We start from the raw sequence: 23,655 nt of genomic DNA, 5'->3' as shown, positions 1-23,655 counted from the left end.
AGGTCGCTTTTCCAAGAAAGACGATGATTACAGCACGTTAGCCCTATTTCTTAAAATTTACATCCAGGAAATACACATTAATGCCAGCATAGCCCTGCACGTCAGTGGCTACAGCAGGCTGACTGAGACCTTTTTGATAAAATGGGTCTGTTACCTGGCAACTACATGTTGCGTTCAGATATTCGTCCTATTGCACCTAATCATGCCTCTAATTCACCAAATCCAATCCCATTGAACATTTTTGCAAATTCAACCACAAACACAAAAAGCAAACATGACTCATTGTGGAACAGGTATGTATATTTACACATGAACACTAACATTCATAAAATATATTGGAAACAATGTAGATTATTTCGATAAATTTCAACATGCCAGCATCTCAACTGCCCTCCAGGATATATATATTTACTTTAAAAACATCCAGAATGATAATCTAAAAATGTCTGTGATGAGAATAAACCACAACGGAGCGGCAATGTAGTTATTATTGTTTTACATTGTGCAGGTAGTGTCCTCTGGTGGACACATTTAAGGATGGCACTCTAATTCACTTCGTCGGTTGAATCAATAATTTACCTCCTGATGATAACAGATGATAACTCATATTGCTTGCTGTAGATATAACTTAGAATCTCCAAACATTTGTTTTGGATGTAGCTGCTGCAATAAATTATAACAGTTTTTATTAAAGTAAATGGTAGTCTTTAAAGATGTGAGGCCTCCGGGAGGTTGGTGGCTCTTTCTTCCTGGTTGCCTCCAGCAGAACGCTTCGTGTGGAGGACGGTGTACACACCTCTGGCCGTGAACAGCAGGGAGATAGCAGCAAAGTACGAGGCGTAGATAGCAAACTGAAGAGAAGTGAGAGGGTAACATGCAAATCAAAGAACCCTTGATTTGCCTCCACATGTATGTTCATTAAAGGCCCTTCTAACGGCATGTTTTTTTTCCCTTCGACATTTAATCAGCACTGTTAATTGTTTTTATTTTATTTATTTAAGCTCTCATAAATGCTCTCTATATGCCAAGTTGAGTTCATGTACCTCAATATTTAATATTCAATAAATTAAATATAAAGCATGTAGCTTATCTCTTTAACTCAACGTGTGATGTGTGCGTGTGAGTACCTGCGAGATGATGGTGAGATGTAGCGACCTGGAGCTGATGACGACAGCAGTGAGGACGCTCTGGAGGATCGTGCCCACAAAACTGTTCATGCCGAGTACCAACGCGTAGCGCTGCCGGTTCAGCATCTCGGCGATCTGGAAACTGGGAAATACACACGATGGTGCTGATCTCAAAATATGAATCCAGTTAGAACTTATAGTAATAAAAGTTAAACGCTAAAGTCAGCATGCTATTATACTGACAATTACAATGTGAACAGAAGGATGCTTAGCCGATTATATGAAGCATATCCACCATCCTATTTTAGGGTGTTAGCATGCTAATGTTTACAGCTAAGGATGACAAAAATATAATTAGTTTTGCAGGTATTTATTTTGTCATAGACAACATATTGAACAAATTCAATGCTTGATCTTTTTTTGCCTTTATTTCTTGTCCATTTATCGGAAATAGACATTTCACTCTAAACCACAAGTTTCAGCCATGAGAGGAATAGTTCGGGCACCACCAAAGTCAATTACTATGCATCATATGGAACCATGAATCTCATTCCATCTGCTAGATGTTGAGATATTAAACAAGAGGAATACAAACATTGACTCTCTGGTGGCAACAGATAAAGTTATTGCATTGGGATTCATCTTCTGCAGACATGAATATTTATATGTACCGTAAAAGTCAAGTCGCTCCTACCTTCGGTGGGTGTCCCCGCTGTAGTAAGCTAGCGCTGCTGCTAGCTCCCCGCTGCTGCTAGCTCCCCGCTGCTGCTAGCTCCCCGCTGCTGCTAGCTCCCCGCTGCTGCCACTGCGTACGCGTCCCTGCTGCCCAAGTCGGGTGTCAAGCCGGGGCTGGTCCCGCTATCTTCGGGGGTTGTCAAGGAACTAGCGGAGAACTTGCAGTGAGCTAACGGGGAACTAGCAGCAGCTGGCTACAGCGGGGAGCTAGCGAGGACACCCACCGAAGGTAGTAGCGGCTTGTAACCCAACTTTTATGCTATGTGTGACATGTAATACAATCTAGCCAAACATTTTCAAGACATTTTACTACATAGTGAAACTGAAATGTCTGGATCACTAAAGTCTGTAGTATTCTTCTTACAGGCACCACGAGGGGAATAAATCCAATCATTGTTGAGATAATTCAGTTGGTACCAATGTGCCGAAAAATATTTAACTAAAAGCTCTTCATTTTGTCCAGGGACCAGTTTAATGTGTGTTTCACAATGATAAAAATGCAGGAAAACAAACCAGGTTGAAAACAATTTGAGTAATTCCTTTATCTTTTGGTGTTAGTGGTGGATGTAATTGATTTGTGCTGTGCTCAGGGTAGAAGTTAAGCATGGCTCTAGCCCAAATTACACACGCAAATACAAATAAAAAGCCAGACCGACCTGCCCAAAGCAATTATGTTGTTAACTGTGGAACAACAACAGCATTAAATACGGTTCGGATGTGTTTGGAGCGTTGGAATACTCTTCTAGAACCATTTCAGCCCGTGAGGCACATCTAGACTTGGTGGTGTCGTATATTCAAGTTCAACACAGTAGATGCGTGCACGTGTTCACCCTGACACACGGTATTTGTGTACTGTTGATACGTCGATAATGCGTTCTTACGTGCAGATGGTGCTGAGCTGCATGTACACCGTTTTAAAGACAAAGAAGAACAAGTAGTTGATCCAGATGTTGTCAGTCAGATCCATGAGGAATATGGCCCCCGCCATCAGGAAGGTGAAAGCCCCCAGGATCAGTTCTCCCCACACAGACCACTCCAGAGACATGTGTCCCACAGCGACAGTGGCTACAGCCCCTGAAAGAGAACACAGTCCCTGCGTGACTACGGAGTTAATTCATTAACTGCAATTTATTTCACAGTTCATCCTGACACAGTGATGCAATCAGCTGTGTCTTCACTGTCACGTCCTATCTATGTCCACATGACATGATGACACTCTTTAGCAGTAGAAAATGCACATGATGGAGAGAATTCTGTCCAGCTTTTGGCTGGTTTGAACTCTTCTCCTTTTTTATTTTTGAAAGTGAATTTTCATATTTCCACCACAGGGTGGCGCAGTGCGACCCAGACGCTTCACAAGACTCCTCTTGCCACATGCAAAGGAGTTATTAGACCTTCATCCCTGAGGATGGATGTACAGTCGGGGATTCCGGTGGCTCTTTGAAGCATTTTGTTGTTTTGGGCCACTTGTCTCCATTTTATCTGCCTCTTTCTGTCCTTCGAAAGTCTCTCTGGTTTCACTTTGACTTGCTTGCTATATTCATCTCAATTTCTACAACTCCAACAACCGCTGTCAATGTCAAACTCTTCTTGTAATTGTCGATTGCTGAAGATTCAATAAAAACCAGAGACATACCAGAGACCTCACTTAGAGCGCTTTATCCACGAGAATATAAAGAAGAGAAGCTGGGTATAATTGCTTCACATGTGTACATTTCCTTTGAGTCATCATCCATTTGTGATCAATCAGTGCTAATAGTCCAACGCGGACACCACTGGAGCTTGTGTGTATTTAAGATATTCCTAATCAATCCCTGGGTGGTGATTAGCAGAGGGGGGTCAAATGGAGACTGAATAATTGGACCCGTTTCCTCAGTAGTGTCAATTGGAGGCATGACGGGGTCAGCCGTACAGCTTCATAGAGAGGAATCAATAATGCTGCTGGGCTCAACAGTATGCTTAAATTGGTTTAATTGGATTAGCCTTTGTACTTATTCTATAAGTTAACCACTTTTACAAGCTGCAGCGAGAGGAGCTAACGGAGATCATGAAAGTCAGAGGACCACCAAAGAGATCAGGATTTATCACCTGAGAATCAGGAATATAAGCACCAATTTCTACAGCAATCCATTAAATAGTTTAGAGTTGGACTAAAGATGTGGGCAGACTGATTGACCATCCACAAGGCCCTGATGGTAGGTAGTTTGGCTAAAAGAATAACGCTCAGAATTGATGGCAAAGCTTTTCACTTATCCCCAGTATGGATCAAATTCCAAAAGAACTGCAATATTTATCCCAAGATGCAACTCAAGACTTTGCTCCTTTTTTATCCGACATTATACCCACAGTTTGTAACACACTCTGTATATAATCTAAGGTCTTCATGCCCAAATTGAGTTAACCTCGATGCCATCATTTGTGTCGCCATGATTGTAGTTATGAAGGTTCAAACACAAGCTGCATGCGGGTCACCCTGCTTATGAACCACTTTGTAAAATGTGTGGGCACAGAAGAGGGAAAATATGTGACATCAAGCTGTGTTTGGCTTTTCACGCTGATTAGATTACGTCACACTGTGTGTGTGTGTATTGTATGTGGGGGAGGAACATGTGAATTTTCAAGCTTTGAACTTCAGTGTGTGGCCTGAATCTAAACAGAAATATCAAAAAGATGACTAATAAGTCAGAGAAATGAAGACTATTTCCAATTATGAACAGAACAATGTTAAATTGAACAAAAGACAGGTGGTATTTCTAAATCTATTTGGCGTCCGTGATTACAATATTGAATGGGTAGAGCTGAGATGACATTGTTATACGATGTTATCTCAGGTTGTGGGGGATGGCCTGCATTGTAGGACATTTTGTTATCATTATGATAAGTGTCTGATAGCAATGTGATAAATGATGTCCTGATAGTGGGACAAAGGCTGCTACCAAATGTGAGTAATAGAAATGTACCGTGTAACGCTGATTCTTGCATTTTGAAATATAAATGATAACTCTATGCCATTTTTCTAATATATTTCATGATTATTAAAATAAGAAACATCTTCTCAGTTGTTTTGTTGATAATTTTCTTTATCTGACTTTTACAATAAAAAGTGAATAAGAAAAAAACATGCATGTGTTTGTTTGAGACCACAGAAAATAAGATTGCAACTCCTTTTCATTTGCAAATCATACTATACAAAAACACATTACTGAGCATAACTCAGTTTGTTCTGCGTACACACACTTTTTTGATCTTAATCCTAATGAGCTACAAAAAAAGTGTTGTTTTAGAGCTCGAGGACGTACAGTTATTAATATGCAGAACATGGAGAATAGTAAATTATATTGTGCTTTTCTGCCATATTTTATCATGCTAGAAATCCATATTCATAATTTTGGTTTCCACCAAGTTTCTTCCCTCAGGGAGGTTCTCTAGGTGTGGAACAGAAGAGAATACAGCAGGAGTCTGTGGGGAAATATCCGGCATCGGGCCCTACAGCATGACTGCATGTTGGGCAGAACTATTTACAAGTGCAATGCATACAGCTGGATGTGGTTTACACAGAGTAATTGCCTTTGGCTTCTGGGGAATACAGGATTGTATCTGTTCTATAATCAATAAAAGTGTACTGGCTGGATGGCAGCAGCTGCTATATCCATATGGGGATGAGAGCAGGCAATTAAACAGTCTAATTAATGTTGCTGTAATTGTCTGCTGTACTTTAGAGGTTGTGAATACTGATAATGGAAAGGGATTGTGTTTTCTTTCTGTCTATTTGTTTAATTATTTTTATTTAGCGGAATGTGTATAATGAAAATGTTTGGAAAATAAAATCCACCAACCAGCTCCTCTAAAGCTCAATAACGAATAAATGACGTCTCGGAAAAAGAAGAGTTGACGACAGGTTTTCGGGTTCACCGAGAGTTAAAGTGTGTTCTGCGCAATTACTTTGCAAGGAGCCTAAAGTCTTGCCATCGCCATCAGTCTAGATTATTCCTGTTAATTGTTGCGCAATGGATTATTACTCCTGATGCATTGCCGAGTGAGCAAAATGTTCTCGTTGAAGCTGGTCAAAGTGTTGGTGCATTACTGACCCGACAGTGTGCTGAGGCCGTCCACTGCTCCGTTGTAGGCGGTGAAGTTGTGGGGTTGCACGTACACCCAGAGGAGCTGCACGTACCCTGTGACCTGGAAAAAGCCGCATCTCCCCGTAGCGGACCATATGCAGAAGAAGAGCAGAGCCACAGACGAGTAACATTTCTTGCAGTCCAACGCGAGACTCCTCAACATCCTCCCAACGTGCCTGGCGGCCCTCACGCTCTTCGCCCACGCGGAAAAGCTCTCAGAGTCGTGACTGTTTTCAACTGAGCTTCCCTGTTTTGCAGAATACGTCCCCTGAAGACATAAACTAGTCTCAGGCATGGGCAGGAAAATGGAGGTTATCAGCGCTACGGAGACAGAGGCGAGAGTCACCACAGCTAAGCAATACAAGGACACCCCACCCAAAGACACGAGCAGTTGACCCAGCAGAGCGCCCACAGTGTAGCCCAGCAGCATGGCCCCTCTCGCATAACTGGTCACTCTCTGATAGAAGCGAGGCGGCACCACACTGTAAATGTAGGAGAAATAGGCCACTTCTGCTGCCGTGGCAATGCTGTAGCTGAAGAAGGCCAACCGAGCCGAGCGGACCCCCGAGCCAACGAGTACCAGCAGAAATGCCGCGACATAGCTGAGCCCCTGGAGGATGATTACAGGCTTGTACCTGAGAAAGTCTGTCACCAGGAGGACAGGGATGAGGAGAAACATGCTGGAGTAAGTCCACACAGGATACACCTGTCTAGTCACCTGGAAACAGAGGAAGGTAAAAGAGCTAATTATTTTTTAGAAAAGGATTCCTCACTGCTGGTTGCAAGAGCGACTGTGAAACTCGATGAGAACAACACACACAAATAACATTTGAAATGATGAAGGCACTTGCAAATGACACAGTAGTACAACAGGTAAACCATACTTCGGTGTTTTGTTTTTTTAGATTTTATTGGACATATTTTTTTGTCACAAAATGGACCGACGAGGAAGGATGCACCATCTCTGTTCATGATCAATAAAAAATGACTTCTGCATGGTAGCATTGGAAACAGGAAGCAGTGCAAATGAGGCTTGTGATGTGACAAATTGATTCCGTTAAATATTGTGAAAAATAAACACAGAGGCTGCAGCTTGGAAGGCAGATCTCTTTTAGCAAAACTATGGGTTTTAAATTGATGTCCCCATTAAGTATTTTTTGGCCTTGATTGAAGTCATATTCAAAGATAGGTTTTTATGGCAGTGGCACGATTTCAAATCTGTCTCATCCCTTCAGTGTCAGAGTCCATGATTCCCACAGTTTGAAATCTTAAGTAAGCCTTGAGGCTTATATACATAAAAATGTTTGTCCCCAGAGGATACATTCCAAAGTGACTGTGGTGTGTACCTACCCCCCGCCCCCCTTCATTTTTCTTATTGGTACTAGAAGGTCAAATTGTCCTTGCCTTCAGCACTTTGGTACGGCAAGGGTTGTAGGTGTTACTTTATTCAGATTTCCCCTACTAATCTGTAGCTAGGAAGCGTTAGCAAAACATTTTCCCTAACAATTCAACACATTTGGTGCACTGAAATAGAGATGTGATTGTGCAAGCTGTTTCAATTTCAGAAAAAAGAATACCTACATTTAGGAAAGTAAGAGTCTAAATCGTAGCTATTGGTCAAGTATGTATAATGGCATGAATCTGTGTTGGTAAGATTTGAGTCTAAATGCATCCTGAAGAGCTCTTTGAGCATACATGCTAGTCACTTGTGTCACCTGTACTCTGTTGGTACATTTGTAACAGAGAATTGAATCCCTGGGGTTCGCACTTTGTTCACAAACTTAGTCAATTCCTTCAATTTCATATGGAATCTCAACAGCCACTCAGGACCACATGCCGAAAGGTGATTTGCATTCATCGCTGAGCATGAAATGAGTACACCTCGGGTGAACCCGACATAAAGTGGCTACCAGCCGCCTCGTGCATCACAAAGTGATTGTCATTGCAGAGGTGTGAAGGACCCCATTCAGTTTCTTCCTAATGCCCCCATGTGAGGCGCAATCCTGCCGAGGCTCCCCTGTTCCCTTCAGTCTGTCCCGAAAGCTTTGAGTTCTGGTGGAAGCAGGACGGCTCTGCTGATGCTAGTCGAGCTAACGCTTACATCAGTTTTTTGCAGCTCTACATTATTGTCTTTTCTCTGTATGTGTAGAGAGAAAATTACATTTTGGTGAATAATTCAAAGATCTGATTCAACAAAATGGGAAATGGTCAACACAACATCTGATCGCTTTACCTTGTACGGGTATTTTACACATTTGCCCACGTTAAAAGATAATCTGAGCAATGACTGGCCAGATTGCAAAATGTTTGCAAAAAACTTCTTTGTGACCAAAGAAGGGCTTGTTCACTATTATAGTGAAACTCCATCAAGTTAAACATTTTGCACAGTATTGATGTGATCATGTATTATGGAATTCAATTCTTGTATATTCTTGTATATTTACTCACAGTTAATTTGTAACCAATCATTTGTTTAGGAAATAGTTACTGGAGCTCTGAATTTATGTGGACACATGCACCTCTGAACCAAACATACCTATTGGGATTCACCCTTTGTATTCAGAACTTTGTTTACATACATTTCGATTATTCACATTATGCATTATTAAAACAAAAACCTGACAAACCTAATAACCTAGGGCGTCCGTCACTGTGCAGCAGCCACAAATCTCATTTCATCGCTCAGTGCCTCACCTGCTCGGTGGTGAGATTCTTGTAAGTCCCCGTGAGAAACTCTGTTAAGAAGGGCTCTAAAGGCCTCATCATGGAGCAGAAGCCATAAATGCAGAGCGGCACAGTGGGGCCCACCCAACCAGCATGGCAGGGCATATAATGGCCTGCCCAGCATGGCCTGCTGCCACGCTCCCCGCTCCAGCAGAAACCCATCGTTCCTCTCCGGCTCCCCGGGGAAGTCTCTCCGTGTCCGGCGAGAGCGCGGTCTAATTCAGGCAGTTTAATCTGTTGAGATATGGAAGCGTCAGATAAGGCCAAGGTGAGACTGATTGTGAACGCCAAGATGCCTGCTTTGCCATTGTTGTTTCTCTCCTCTGAAGTTTTCTACGGTAAGGCGGAAAAAAAATAAAATATGTGAGGCTGTAAGGCATTAAGATGAAATATGAGGTGGGGAGCCTCTGGGGCTCCAGCGGGTTATAATAAATACTGTCTCCTGCTCTGTCTTTATACAAAAAACCCTCGTTCCTGCAGATATTGAGGAAGGGGTGAAAGTCAAGCAGAGGAATATGTATGAGTCTGTATATTGTTGCAAGTCTACACACACACACACACACACACACACACACACACACACACACACACACACACACACACACACAGTGTGTACATACATACTGTGCCTGTTTAGCTTCTGCCACTGTTAGCCACTGGAGTCCAAAACAATGGGAGTGATGCATGAAATATTACCACTGTTTTAATCAAAGAAATATTAGATCACATAAACTCTAAATTGACAAAACACCTCATGCACCTTCTCAAGAGTTATGAAGACACTCGGACACATCCACAAATATCCCTCAGCTCTGAATAAATTTACCCAAATTTCAATTTTCCAGAGTAGCTCATCTGATCAAATGATCTTAACGTTCAGCGTTTTTGTCTTTGAGACTGTCATAAATAACAAGTTCATAACTTTAATGCCAGTTTGCAGTATGGCTTGGCAGTGCATTCTTAATACTTAGGGAGAGAAATAAGCAAGGCAATCATTCCCGAGCTGAGAATTACTCTAGTCTGTAATTTAAAATATCCTACGGCGAATTATGAGTCACCAGTGGGGTGTCAACAGAAAGCTCTGCCTCAGCTCAAACTGTCAGACCGCCGCCATGACTTAATTCTCAACATCAAGGTCATGGGGAAAAAAAAAAAGAAATATTATTCATATTTTTACATTTGTCATTTTTAATGTTGTCAGATTTAAAGTATGTGATGTTCAGTGACTATGGCTGCAGGGAGCAGATACAGAGACACACAATTTGACCTTTAAAACGTCAGAGTAAAACTGTAGTGATACTAATATTTGGTTCTATTATCAATCCATGTTGCAGAACAGTATTAGATAGAGTCCAATATTCCTCCCTTTCATCTACAAAGTACCTGTATTTTTATTAATGTGCTTTTGTATCAATGCTGCTGAGGTATTTAACATATTTAGGTCAATTCAAAGCTAATAACCCACATGAGTCATCATTAAGGAATAGTATTATTTTTTTATTAGCTGTAATGAAAGTAGATGTATCCTTACTCTCCCTGTGCTTCCTCCTCTTATGTCTCCCATGTATAAATTATACTATATAACCAAATACATTCTTACAAAAACTCCAGACAAAAATAAAACAAGATTAACACAACACGACTGCAAGAGGGCTGTGCCAAGATCGCACAATCTCACACCCTCGCCCTACTGTCTGGACTCATTACGCTCTTAATCATCTCTGACCTGCAGTCTTATTCCTTATTAATCTACAGCAGACAGAGATGGACCTCATTCTCATTTCCAGAAGCCAGATTAACTCATTTTCTCTCTTCTTTTCTTCTTCTCTGTAATCTTCTGCAGTCTGTACTGGGACAGAAGTGATGATCAAAGGTATCTATCTTTAATTTCCTCTTCCTTTCCGTCGACAAATTCACGTGTAAAGATAGTGAGACGCCCCCGTGATAGCTGGAACAGAGTGAGGGCCGTGGGAGGCAACGGCGAGTAAAATGTCTGAAAATTGCCTGCTGTGCGCAGTCGGGCCAAATGGAGCTCAGCATGGTGAAGGACATCTAAAAGCTCAGGGCGCCGTATTTCGATGTGTCACCTGCACCGGCCTAGTAAAAAATAAAAAATAAAATCCTTATAAGAAACCATTTGGAATTAGATTTTGGGGTGAACACGGACCGAGGTCGACACTTTGTTGAGTAAGCTCTGAAATGCCCGGCTCGACCCTGCTGTGAACAAGGAGTTCAGCATCACAGGCAAACCTTTTAAACATCCTTCCTGTACCAGCACATCACAGATGGAACACGAGCGCCGGCCCTATTTATATATTTGTATCTGATCTTTCACTTCATGTTTTGTCCTCAACAGCATTTGCTCTCGGATTGTGTGTTATGTGTCTATACCCTCACTTTATATTTCAACTAACCTCGCCTATTTGTCCTTTCTTCCTCATCACTTCTGACTTGCTGGATCCGACACTGAAGCGAGTGTACAAAGGCAGCCCTGATGCATTGATTCCTAATTCTTCACAACCCCCCCCCCCCCTCTCGTTCTCCTCCTATCCTTGCTGGCAAAGCATATGAGGCCGGTGCAGTCAGGAGCCTGACTTTGAAACAAAGAGTGTGGGATGGGGGTTTTTTGTGTGTGTGTGTGTGTGTGTGTGTGTGTGTGTGTGTGTGTGTGTGTGAGAGAGTATATTGAGATGTTTTGTGAGGCTCAGATAAGCATATGTTTGCAGTGGTTTGGCTGAATAACACAACTCCCACTGCTTCAAGCTGATAACACGTGGAAATCCTGTGCGTGTGTGTGAGGGTGTTTGTTTTTCCCACTCTCCATTATGGCTCTTGTTGATTTCACTAGACAATGAGTTGGACTTATAATAAGGTGGCCAATGCAAGTTTCTGGTTTGAACAAGAAAACAAACACAATATAATCCAGCACCACTTAAAAAGTCTTGTTTGTTGTTGTTGTGAATACTTTACATGAGGGCAACATTTCCACAGCGCCATTTTTGGTGTAGTTCTCAACAAGACTAATGCATTTTTTTTTAAATAATGTCATTTGTCTATTCATTGCTGGATCATTCACTCAGAGGATTGGAGGGTAAACATTTGCTATTAGTCCCCTACAAATGACATCTCCATAGCATTTTTTTTTTTTACATTACAACAGTTTTATCCAAAGCAACTTACATTATTGCTCTCTACAGCGCAGACACAGCAACGGGGACCAATTAGAGGTTTAGTACCTTGCTCAGAGACACAAGGACAAGGACAAGTGGAGCCAGGGTCGGAACCACCAATCCTCTGATTGAAAGATGGGCATGCTAACCACTTTGCCACAGTCGCCCTATTCTTGACTATCTACCAGCTCATTGTAACATGAAGTAAAATACAATAATATAAGTGTTAGTCTTATAAAATGACTTGTCTTAGATGTATTTTTGTGTTTCATTTCCAATATATTTAAACAAAAGCCAAATGATCTGCTGTGAACCTTGAGTTTTTGTAAATCTCTATAATCACGGGGCCCTGAGACAGTGTTGCTGTAGCTGGCGATTTAGTATTTAATATTACCTGCAAACACTTCTAATCTGAGCATGAACCAAAATCTAACCGGAATTTCAACACATGTCAAATTGAGATGAAATCCTAAAAACACAGACTAAACGCCAATCTATTTAACCAAATTAAAACATATTATAGCTGAGAAATAGTAAGATGCATATCAGCAGTGTCACCAAAGAGCGCGTGTCATCGCATTTCCTAGAGTGCAGTTAAATCATCACATTGTAATCATCTATCTGAAGGTGTTCAGGAAACCTTTGGGGGCTGATACTCACTCTCAGCTGACCATCATGGAAAACCCCCATAACACTAGATGGAGCTCTTGCTTCATCACAAACCCGCAACATCGCTCCTCATCTCTGTGATGCCCGGCGCTCATGACACATTCCTGACGATTTTGACAGTCTCAAACCTTGTGAGAGCTTCGGGAAGAGCAACACATGATTGACACGCTGATGGACAGACAAACAGTGAAAACCTCCAAAACCAGCTGTCCCTACCACGCGGCCATCTGCCGCTTCTTGTTTAATTGGATGATGAGCGCTTCATTTGGAACGCTTGCTTGATTGCTTAATATTTTCTCTCCACATGTTCTGAATTATCTTTCGGGCTTTTTATTGTTCCGACACAGTTGTTATAGATGTGGCAGAATTAGTAATGGCGCAGCAGTACAAGCAGTAACAGTCAATAGATCATAGCTGTAGCTGACAGAAGCCATGATCTATTGACGTGCTTGTGGTGAAGATATAACTTGGTCTACGGACTCATATAAAGAGCCATGTTGTTGGCTTACAGCTAAGCCCCTTTGACATTTTGTTCACTCAACCATGGGGTAACATTTCCTGACACTAAGAAATACTGTAAAGATCCAGGATTTCACAGTATTCACCTACAGTTATGTGTAGAAAAGAAACATGCTTTATTCTCTCAACTTTGACCAGAATGTACAATAAGATGGACACCTCAGGATGTCAGGACATTGCTGCTATGATCAAAACCAGAAAGTATATGATTCGTACAGTAGAACCAATTTGTCACAGGGGCATGTTCCCGTTTTTCACTTTACCTGTCAGTGGGAGGGAAAATGAAAAATAACCTTTTTTTCATCATGCATTCTGGTGTAACTCTGAATAACCCTCCTGGATAACAGATAAAAGGTCTACAGGTCTATAGACGGGTTTCAGTTTTGATTGGAAACACTGTTCACATTGGTAATTGTGAACAACTAGAAATATAGTAAAATTATGTTGCAGTGCATGTCGGAATCAACTCATATGAATGTGTTAAGAAAAAAAACTCAAAAGAGAAACTTGAGGAATTCAAATGTCATGACTATCAATACGTCAGTGGTACCGTTAAGCTCACAAGAAGCTGCTTCCGATCAACACTTCACATTTGAGCCGAGTGGACCTGTGGCTGTCGGCGCTGAACCCAACCCCGTGACATTTAAACGGGGAAACAAGGAGGCTTTTCACTGCCCCGTTGCACAAAATAACAGTAATATGGTGTGTGACAGGGATGCTCGCAGGAGCTTGAATTCCTGACATTCAGAGCTCAACTTCTCTTGGCCATACTTGTTAGTTAGATTTCAACAAGCTTTCTTCCTATTGAATTGTTTTGTTTGCGAAGAAGCTCTTACCAGGTAAAGATGACATTGGACTGCACACAAGACTAAAAGCTTTGGGACCCTGAGGCAGTACTTTTCATCAGCAATTGTTGCACCACCTCATAAAGTTTACACACAGACTCGGAAGCTTTTGTTCGTCATTAATGTTTAAGGAACAGGTTTGGTGGCCTGCAGCCTGTAGAGCGTTGTTTAAGAACTCAGAGCCACCGTCAATGCAAACATTATCATCCAAAAAAGGCATTTGATCAGCTGATTCACTTCTTATCACAAAAAAGAATACAATAAATATTAGATAGTTATGCATGTGTAGTTTCTGACTTATCCTTCCTCTTGCTTGGGTCGGCACCGACCTGTTTTAGGTTTTAAATGAATAAAAGAACCACATAGAGTGTGTTTATTGCATCAAGGCTTTTTGACTTTGTCAGGAACCTCTATTTTTTTAAATTATAAAATGCTCTGGTTGAAATTATAACCTTTGTGTTGTAAAAAATAAGATTGGCTCGATTGGTTGTTGTTGTTTTTGACCTTGCAAATCCAGATCGACCTGTTCTGTTTTTTATTTTGTGTTTGTATTTAAGTTCTATTGCTAAAAATAATACTTTTTAGCCTTTTTCTTGAAGTAAATATACATTAATCGAAATTGACCCGTAACATCATAGATTACATTACATTATACGTCATTTAGCTGACGCTTTTATCCAAAGCGACTTACAATAAGTGCATTCAACCGTAAGTACGAACAAGCAACAACAAGAATCAAGACAGAACAATTTCTCAAATAAAGTCAAACTACAAAGTGCTATCAGTAAGAGCCATCGAAGTGCTGCTGTCATTGTATTTATTCAAGGTGTAATAGATGTTACTACAGTTAATAATATTAAAATAAAAAAATAAAACAAATTTATTTAAGAAATGTTTTTTGTTACCCATCAATAATAGTAAGGTAACATAAAAACCTTTATTTATTTATATGATTCTCTTGAGGTTTATTTTACCATTTTTTTAATTGAAATGGAGGCGTATACTGACAAAGAAAAGACCCGCAGGCCCACACCAAAAATATTAAAACATACAATATGTTCATAAGGAAGCCTAACAAGGTACCCAAGATATGACAAACAAATTGGATGATAGATAATTGTTCTTAGTGTATTTTACAGCTGATTTAAGACATGGGTCAAAACCGACAAGAGATGGTAACAGAAAGCTAACACAAGAGGAAAGTTATGTCATGCATTCATTGTCTACCATTTTGCATGAGCAGACATACAGCTGATGCTGAAAGAGACATCATTAGTTTTGCAGGTATTTGGCCATAAACCAAAGAAAAGAACTGGAACTGATGATGGTGCTGGATGAGACATTTTTTTCAGAAATGTCAACCTCAGAAGAAAATTTCAAGTACGTCAATTAATGTCATCCACTCTCAAACCACGAATGTCTGTGCAAAATGTAATGGATCCATTGTACAGCTGTCGCGTTTTTCCAGTGTGGACCAAAGCTCATCAATCTACTCGCCAACGTCGGCATCCATGAAAACCCTTAAATTTTCTGACCTAGAATCCCCATTCTCTCTGATAAATTGTCATGGCAGTACTTGGTACTCGGTAGGTATAGATAGTTACTCCAGGAGTTCAGATAAGAATACCATTAACTTTCTCCATTTGCCAGAGTGTCGTTGGTGTTCAACGTATCGATGGGTCCTTTGAGCTCATGTTCGGTAAAGTTTGCCCGCAAATCCAGGAAAGAAAATGTAATTGATGACAATGACTTTGCCGTGGGCAATGTCACCGGGTTTTCCATCTATCTTAAGGGCTACAAAAGTAGCAAATGGTAAGAGTGGTAAGGGAAGTGACACCTTCTGGAGTTCTTGGAGTAATTTCTTCTGGTCCTACAGGGGTCACAGATGACTTAATACCACTTGAACTAGTCTTGAACAGATAAATTCCCTTAGAAATAAAGACTCAATATGGCAATGTTCACACCAGTTAGAATATATCTATGAGAAGCCATGCATTAAAACTCATTAGAGCTTGTTTGGAAAGGATGGGAGGTCTTTGGCACCAATCAATCAAGGTCACTTCTAAGATGATGCCTTGCCATAGCTGGAGGGCTCTTAGACTGATGAGTGTCAGCGGCTTCTGGTGAGCGCTTGAGGGCTAATGTCCCCCTCACTGGGCTTCCCTCCTTCCACTCCTTGCAGATGAGTCCTGTTCTGACAAAGAGAGCTGCAGGAGAGGAATGGAAAGACAAGCTGACATATTAGCACCCACTTGACATCTTTTCAGAATTGTACTTTTTTGCGATCCAATATCCAGAACCTCTTGTTCTCTTCCCCCCTCTTTCAACTCTCTTGTAGTTATCAATACTGTAGGCTGCTCAGGTTACCTGTGAATAGACCTTTGCTCCCTGTTTGGGGGTTTGAATGTGTGCAAGCGTGAATATGTATGCATGCAAGATTTTAATACTTTCAGCACTCCTTTACCAGTACCCCCTTTTTCTTTGCCTCCAGTCTTCCTGTCTCAGTCTTTCCACCCTTTATTATCATCTTCAGTTCTTCCCGTTATTCTCTTTGCATCTTCAGATAATGCATCCAGATTTATGAGGGTAATTGTGACAAAGGAGAAGTAGGAGGAAGAGGACTATATGAAGAAGGAAGAGAAAATTAGCTCAACAGTTATTTTGTGTTGTAGGAAGGGTTATTTTCTGCTGCATGTGTGGTTCCGAGAACCTCTCAGGCTTCCTTTTGACAGCTCTCATCCAAATACTTCAGGGTGCTTCCTTCCGCAATCAACTAATTATATTCTTTATAGTGCTGCCTTGACTCTATTTCTGGCTCCCGTCCAAACAGGAAACAATACTTAGTTCAAATCACTTCGGCAGAGATCTGAGAGCCGTAAAGACTCAGGCAGGATTTGAATCATGGTAATGATTTACATGATTGGTTGAAAACAATGAGATAAGTGGATTGATGTCCTTTCCACATATGTAAGTATGCATGTTTCTCACATATGGACACAGGATATCTCTAGAAACGGGCTGTTAATTTTAACCTCGAGGCAGTGTTCCCAGTAAATGTGCCGTGTTGTGTCTTCTCTTGGCAGTGCAATTTGCACTCTTTCCTATTAAGCCTTAATGGGAAACATTAAAGGAGAAAGAAAAGTCCAGGGAAGATAATCAACAGTGCATTTCAAGCAGCTGACAGTAAGTTGCACTCTGTGCTAGATTTAGGCATTAGTTATTCTAATGAAAGCAGGGAATTCATTTTGAGGTCCGCTGTCCTACTGTATGTTAATAAAATCTTCATCTGCGAGAGAGACGGCGTGCTAAATGCTAATTTCTAAATGACCTTGCAGATCAAGTTACCTTCAAGTTGACGCTCTCTCTTAATGGCATTGCCTCATTAGGAATTAGTGCTCTGTTATTGGCCATCTGAAAATAGCAAACAGTCAATCAATTCACTGGGAATTGCAGTCAGTACTCAACACTTCACAGATAAAGAGAATATATGGTCGAATCACAGCACCATTAGCAACCTTCGACTTACAAAAACAGGTTTTATTTAAAAAAATAAAAATAAAACGACCCCTAGTTGAATGTTTTGTCGTAACAATTTAGATTATATAAGTCAAAACAACATTTATCTTCAGTGATAGATCGTCCTAGAGCTTCAATGTGTTTTTCATATTGTAAGTTGTCTTTTTCCAACTTACAATGTTTGTACTCGTATTGTAATTTTTATTGGTGCAATATCTGCGTGAACTAAAATGATTTGTAATATCACTTGAACTCCGCCACAGGCAGTTAACCAGCCCGGGGGACTAACATGGTCAGCCGTTGCTTAGCCCTGTGTGACTCTGCGACTACTTGTGTCGTGATGTGAATCACATGTGACGTGTGGAGCGCTAATGTCAAAAAACTACTCAATGCTGGGAATTTTGTCTTTTTCCATCTGGGCCATTTAACCCATAAAAAAGGGCAGCTAAAGCAAGTCAGATTTCCTACTTTTTGTAAAGTGTGACAAACTAAACTAGCTTCCACTTTATGAATATAAACTCAACAGTGCAACGGGTCTTCCCAAAGCTTACATTCTGATAACAGCCTGTGATGACGATGGCTCACACGTCTGGCCTTGAGCTTTTGAGCACTTTGTCGCCTGCATCTCGTGACAGTGCTCCCTGCTCCCGTCGCGTCTGCGAGTCATCATAATTCACATCTATTCAAGCACAAAATAGTTTACAAGAGGACCAAGTACTTCCAAAACTAACCTCTAACCTTCTAAAAGCTAGACCTCTGGAAAATCTAGTTTGATCGGGGTCAGAGGTGCACTCACTACAATGAGAAAAGGCTGTTAAGCTAGAATCGGACTAGCCATCCGCAGCACCGTTGGGCCGGGACTTTGATTCTGTACCATCATCGAGCTTCTCCATGCCTGATGCCCTAGCGTGTTCCAAAGGAAGGAAAATAAATGGCATATCAACATCCAAAGGATCTACGACTATGACGTGCTCCAGTCATTAGCGCACCACAGAAGTTGACAGTGCATCTCCTTGCTTCGCCTTGCTCTCAATTGTCATCTTTACTCCCACCTTTTCCCATAGCTCCTTTCAAACAGAGAACAGATACTGAGGCACAGTTCACTGTGTGTGTATAAATGCCTTCACTGCTTTGTGAAAGCGATTCGCAACTGACTTTAAAATTCACATTATGTCACGTCGCTGGGATTCTCTGACTTATGAACATGAGCATCTGCGCTGCTGTCGACAGCGAGGTGCTCCTCTGACAAAGAGAGGAAGTAGGTATGAACTTTGTGAACTTCTAAAATGTTGGCTTGAACTTGTGCACCACTTGCAGCTGTGCTTACAGCTCTGAACCAGAGTACAGACCCACATCCTGTGCTCTTCCTCAGCCACCTTTTCCATCTTTTCTAATTAATTCTCTGTGGAGCTTCACAACACCAGGGACCGGACTAGCTCTGCTCTCTTGTTTGAGGCTACATCAGACAGTAATAGATGTTCACCTATACGAAAAGAATTGCCCCGGGTCGCAGGGAGGACAATATAGGAAGTTAGAAGCTCACTGTATGCCATTTTCATAATGGCTTGTATTGAGTCAAGAGTTTTGTCACACCTACATTTAACCCTACTTGTCTGCTTTCTCACGTTGTTTCTGTTGTTCCCATCTTGGTGGTCTGCTTCAGTCCTTTTGACAGTGAAGGACAGCTGTGTACCGCTGTCGCCAAGAAATGAGATTGCGGCCCGTTTTGGCAGGTAAAGACACAATCGCACTGTTTGTTGACAAGTGCAGACAGACCTCACGCAACCGAAAGTGAATGACCGACTAAAATTAAACGTACTTCTTTAAAGGGCAGGTCCTTTTTTTTTTTTTAAAAGAACTCGTTCCTAAAAAAGCATTGTTCCACAATATCTAAAGGTTTATACACACTTGGCGGAAGTGGTTGTGTGGAGGATGAAGTACTTGAAGTTTTGATGTCAGAAACATGTTCAAAGTACATGAAGAATCAAAGACAGACCGGGAAACAGATAGCAGTGTTGGTGTACTTTGTTTTTCTCATAAAAAGCTGACATGATTCCACTTCTTCCGGAGCAATAATTGGATTCTGACTGCACATTTTGCACATCTAGCGTACCCCAGCTCGACTGGAAACAAACTTGTGGCGCCTTGTTCCAGCGTTTATATTAACCAGTGTTTTAGGCAAGCCTCTTCCAGATTCAGATGAAACTGCCAGCATGAAAGCGCCCCAGATTTCATCCCTTTAAATTGTTGGATAAGGATGCAACCTTGGCTGCTCTCACTTGGCACCCAGTTGTTTATGATTGGAAGCCTTCAAGCTGAGCCAACGAAGTGAAGCATCTCGTCTGATCTGCCAGGGCTCGGTTCCCTCACCCAGACAGAACAGTGGGAAGCATGAAGACGAAAGCCAAAAAAGGACATCTATAATTAGTTAGTCAGTTAGGCTTCACCTCTCTTCAGCTCTCCCAGCTGGCCAGGACCCCCAGTACAAACACACACTCACACCCACTGTGCCCACTATCCCTTTAAGATTCATCTCGACTCACGGTTCTGGTTTGTAATTGCCTCACAAGCCTGGTTACTGAGAGCCAGCCTATTAGGAGAGCACCAGAGTGGAACATAACATTTTCAGTTTCAATTAGGCCTATGAGGGCATACATAATGCACGGGGGAGGTTTGGTCCCCTCGGAGTGATGAACCGATGGACTCATGTGGGGAAATGACGCAGCAGTGGTCAAAAGAGCTGAGCGGAGCTGACTGTTTGCGCTGCATACGCTGTGAGATTTGTCAGCCTTAAGTGAATTAGTTTGGGCTCATTGAAATGTGGAGATAAGTTTGGAGTGAGTGTGTGTGTGTGTGTGTGTGTGTGTGTGTGTGTGTGTGTGTGTGTGTGTGTGTGTGTGTGTGTGCATGTGTGTGTGAGTGTGTGTGTGTGTGTGTAACACACAGAAAGAGAGTGAGGCAGTATTAAAAGAGACAAAATTGCACCAGACTGAACTAACTGAATTACATACACACTTGTGTGACTGCAATTACCTGGTGTGGATTTTAGCTAACCAAAGGTGCAATCCCCACACATTGGGAACGTGTTATGGAATTATATGATTTCATGTTACCTTGTTGTATGAGTGTAATCATCTCAACCGACTCCCTGCGGATACATTTGCATTGAATTATTCTCCACTGCAGTTGAATTACGGTCATGTTCATGTCAGCCGAGCCACTACAGCGTACCACTTCCTCGTTAGAAGAGACCTAACAAATTACAGACACATTGTAATGTGATAACTAGCAGTGTTAACACTGGCGCTAATGGACGCAAAAACCCTTAACGTAAGAATCCAAGGCAAACAGAGGCAGAGCCCCTAAGTCACAGTAGTTGGATTCATGCTTTGATCATTCACTGATGTGCTTTTAAATCACGTATTAGCATTTGCTAAATAGACAACACATATATTCATAAATATGTGCACTGAACTGCATGAGATAACTTTGCCTAATCTGGAGAATCCTTTCAACACTTAATATTTTAGTATGCCCTTCACTGGTTTTAGTTGCCTATCCTTGCGCATGCGCCTAACCATACATTAACAGTAATGCTATTATTTTCAGTTGATATAATACAATGAATTAATGGGAGAGAAAGGAGCAGATCAAAAATGTAATTGTTGCAACGTCGCAGTTCAATTCCACCGCTGCCTCCCTCATGCACCCATCTCCATCGGCATACATTTTATCTTTTTTTCCTCCCCTCTTTGGTTCCTGTATTAATGAATGCATCTCTGAACTTAGAAGGGCTTGCATAAAATGTTATAGACTTGTGAGGCAGATGCTTAACGGCCCCCGGTTCTCAGTAGGTCTCTGTTCCCCCATTTTGACATTGTGCACCCTCAGGCTTCCAACCTTCATATCCGTGCCATCTTCGCCGTCTGCCAGTTAACTAACTTTGCCGACTCTGAACTCCCTGGCTTTCCTTCACCTGTCAGTTCCTCATAGCCAAAAGTCTTGCGGAGCATATCATTGACTGCCTCCCTCCTTTTCACATTCACTCTTCCTTATAAACATGACGAAGACCAGAAGCCGTGTTGTAAACTGGTATAAATCTCAATGTTAAAGTTGAGTTAGTGCACATAGTTTAGTGGTTCCTGTGTTACCTGAAGTGGATACTTGTTTACCAACATTTATATATAATTGCGCCCTTTTTTTTTTGCATTGTTGATTATGTCCAGGAATAGATAATAACTATTCCTACGATGTATTATCGCGAAGATATTCATATCTTTGCGATTATACATCGTAGCAAAATGGTTTAACTTCTACCCGAAAGAGGAGACTACCTGCTTCCGCTGCCTTCCCGCGACTCACACAGAGAGATAAGGGCATCGGCGTGTTACATGACAGGGTTTTTAGAAAAGTACTCGTCTCACGAAATCTTTCACCGTGATATCATTATTTGTCCATCAACGTTTTAGGAAATAAACTAACCAATAAACACTCAAGAAATCACAAAGAACCACGATGGAACTACATACCTGAGCTTTGAAAACTTGCTGGCGGTTTTACTCTTAAAGATGAGAGATATTATGGCAAGGACGCACTTTACTACAGCGGCAGCTGTGGCGGCAATTTTGGCAAGGTATGTATCTTATATGCAAGCGCCTTTAAAAGATGAATTTAAGAAATTACGTAAAATCTAGAAAACGACCTCAGAGGTATACTTAGGGTTTTAGCTTAGGTTAAACCCTAAATATAAGTAAAAGAGTAGGCAAAAACACCAGTCAACAGTCTAGATTTCACTTTGCTTTAAAAAGTACTACGGCTTTTATGTCCATTTTATTTCTTATTTTCATTTTCTGCTGTCATTGTTTTGCTATCAAGATAATAAAATTCAGTTATTCCCGGAAGTGTCTGTTTTATGGTGTCTTTTATTAATTATTTTGTGAGTCCCAAGTATCATTTGGCGAATATTATATAGCTTTATTTCTGTTGTTGGACTCCTGCAGGGCCCATCTCTCAAATGTGCAATGGGCTGTTTTTCTTTCTGTCTCTGCGACACGCAAACAACCCACCACTTTAGGCTGCGCCGCCATGTGTGACCATCCACCGGCAGAAATTGACTCTACCAGAGAATGACAACAGGCAGCAGGCCGACACCCGTGCAACGGCGAGCTTTTTCTGTGTGTGTATTTATGTGATTGGTCAGGCCAGAGAGGCCAAGTGTGGCCGGCTGCCCGCCTCAGACAGGGCAAACAAGACAGGACAGAACAAGCCATTTTCTCCGCCTTCCCCCCCCCCCCCCCACCCCTCTGGCTGAACTCCCCGTTTCCACACCAGTTGCCCTGAAATAGCTCCGTCTCTTCCTATGAGCGACATCCTGATGGCACACCCAGCGAGCCAATAGGAGCGAGCCGGGAGTGAGACTATGGCGAGAAGGCGTGGGTGAACAAATTAAATGCTATACCGCAGAGAAGCAGCTGATAACATCTCAAAACGCAATGTTTGGGTTTGTTTGGTTTAGTTTCGGTTGGCCTGCAGACATGCCTCTCCCGGGCAGTCGGGATCATGTTGACATCCATCTTGTTTATGTCCATCTGTTGTTGTTTGCTCATGTCAGACATGGACGAGGCCGGGTCGAACCGTGTTGTCTTGTCGGCTCTCGGAGGTGTACGTGACCCTCCCTCGACCCTCCTCTGAGCCTCACTGGCCCGCATGTCTATGCTTTAACTCAGCAAGTTGAGCTGCTCCTGGATTCCCCCCTAGGTCTTTTTCACAAGCACAAGATAACAGGGTCAAAAAACCTGGCTTTACTTTAATTTTGGATGGGACGCCCCGAGTGCTAAATTGTTAAGAACACACTGTTGCATTATCACAATGTGTGCATTATGCTGATTTCTGAAGTGAATGGCCAGATATTAGAGCCCAGGCAGGGAACTTTGTATCTTCCATTCTATAATTTATCAATGTATCCTGTTGCAAAATGGGTTTTTCATTGCTGTATGGTGTTTTTGTGATCTGCCACGGCAAAGGTATTCATCATGTGCCTGTGTTTTGCATTTCTAATTAGTTTTTAATATGTATGGTCCTTTTTTTGTGCCTACACTGTGAATACATGTCCTCATGGGGAAAACACAATTAATTAATCAATCAATCATTAAGAGCTTTGGGTGAAAAAAAAAATTGAAACGATATCAGCAAAAACATGTACATGCATGTGCGTTAACAAAATGGTATA

The 23,655-nt window shown here is 41.6% G+C and overlaps 2 protein-coding genes across 2 annotated transcripts; both read right to left on the bottom strand.

Moving 5' to 3' along the window:
- Nucleotides 1–379: 379 nt before the first annotated feature.
- Nucleotides 380–2,907, bottom strand: LOC137793769 (thiamine transporter 1-like). The gene is made up of 3 exons (XM_068590123.1): nucleotides 2,744–2,907; nucleotides 1,128–1,269; nucleotides 380–851 (listed from the first exon to the last, which is right to left on the bottom strand). Exons 1-3 carry the CDS (start codon nucleotides 2,905–2,907, stop codon nucleotides 708–710), a joined length of 450 nt encoding a protein of 149 aa, XP_068446224.1. The 3' UTR covers nucleotides 380–707.
- Nucleotides 2,908–5,942: 3,035 nt separating this feature from the next.
- LOC137793767 (thiamine transporter 2-like) lies at nucleotides 5,943–23,134 on the bottom strand. Its single transcript, XM_068590122.1, has 3 exons — nucleotides 22,961–23,134; nucleotides 8,678–8,941; nucleotides 5,943–6,701 (listed from the first exon to the last, which is right to left on the bottom strand). Exons 1-3 carry the CDS (start codon nucleotides 23,132–23,134, stop codon nucleotides 5,943–5,945), a joined length of 1,197 nt encoding a protein of 398 aa, XP_068446223.1.
- Between the last annotated feature and the right edge of the window lie 521 nt (nucleotides 23,135–23,655).

Source organism: Clinocottus analis, unplaced genomic scaffold (genome assembly GCF_023055335.1).
Source record: "Clinocottus analis isolate CAN_PGR_092001 unplaced genomic scaffold, fCliAna1.0.p SCAF_23, whole genome shotgun sequence".
Taxonomy (NCBI): Eukaryota; Metazoa; Chordata; class Actinopteri; order Perciformes; family Cottidae; genus Clinocottus; species Clinocottus analis.
Note: the sequence above shows the minus strand (reverse complement) of the source record. Positions and strands in the feature narration are given on the sequence as shown.

Coding starts and splice junctions, on each gene's coding strand:
- LOC137793769 (XM_068590123.1), bottom strand. CDS start 2,907: ATGTCTCTGGAGTGGTCTGTGTGGGGAGAACTGATCCTGGGGGCTTTC. Junction 1,270..2,743: donor CAGCTCAGCACCATCTGCAC/GTAAGAACGCAT, acceptor TGTATTTCCCAG/TTTCCAGATCGCCGAGATGC. Junction 852..1,127: donor ATCTCACCATCATCTCGCAG/GTACTCACACGC, acceptor ACTTCTCTTCAG/TTTGCTATCTACGCCTCGTA.
- LOC137793767 (XM_068590122.1), bottom strand. CDS start 23,134: ATGCGGGCCAGTGAGGCTCAGAGGAGGGTCGAGGGAGGGTCACGTACA. Junction 8,942..22,960: donor CGACTGCCCGGGAGAGGCAT/GTCTGCAGGCCA, acceptor ATATCTCAACAG/ATTAAACTGCCTGAATTAGA. Junction 6,702..8,677: donor AGAATCTCACCACCGAGCAG/GTGAGGCACTGA, acceptor CTCTGTTTCCAG/GTGACTAGACAGGTGTATCC.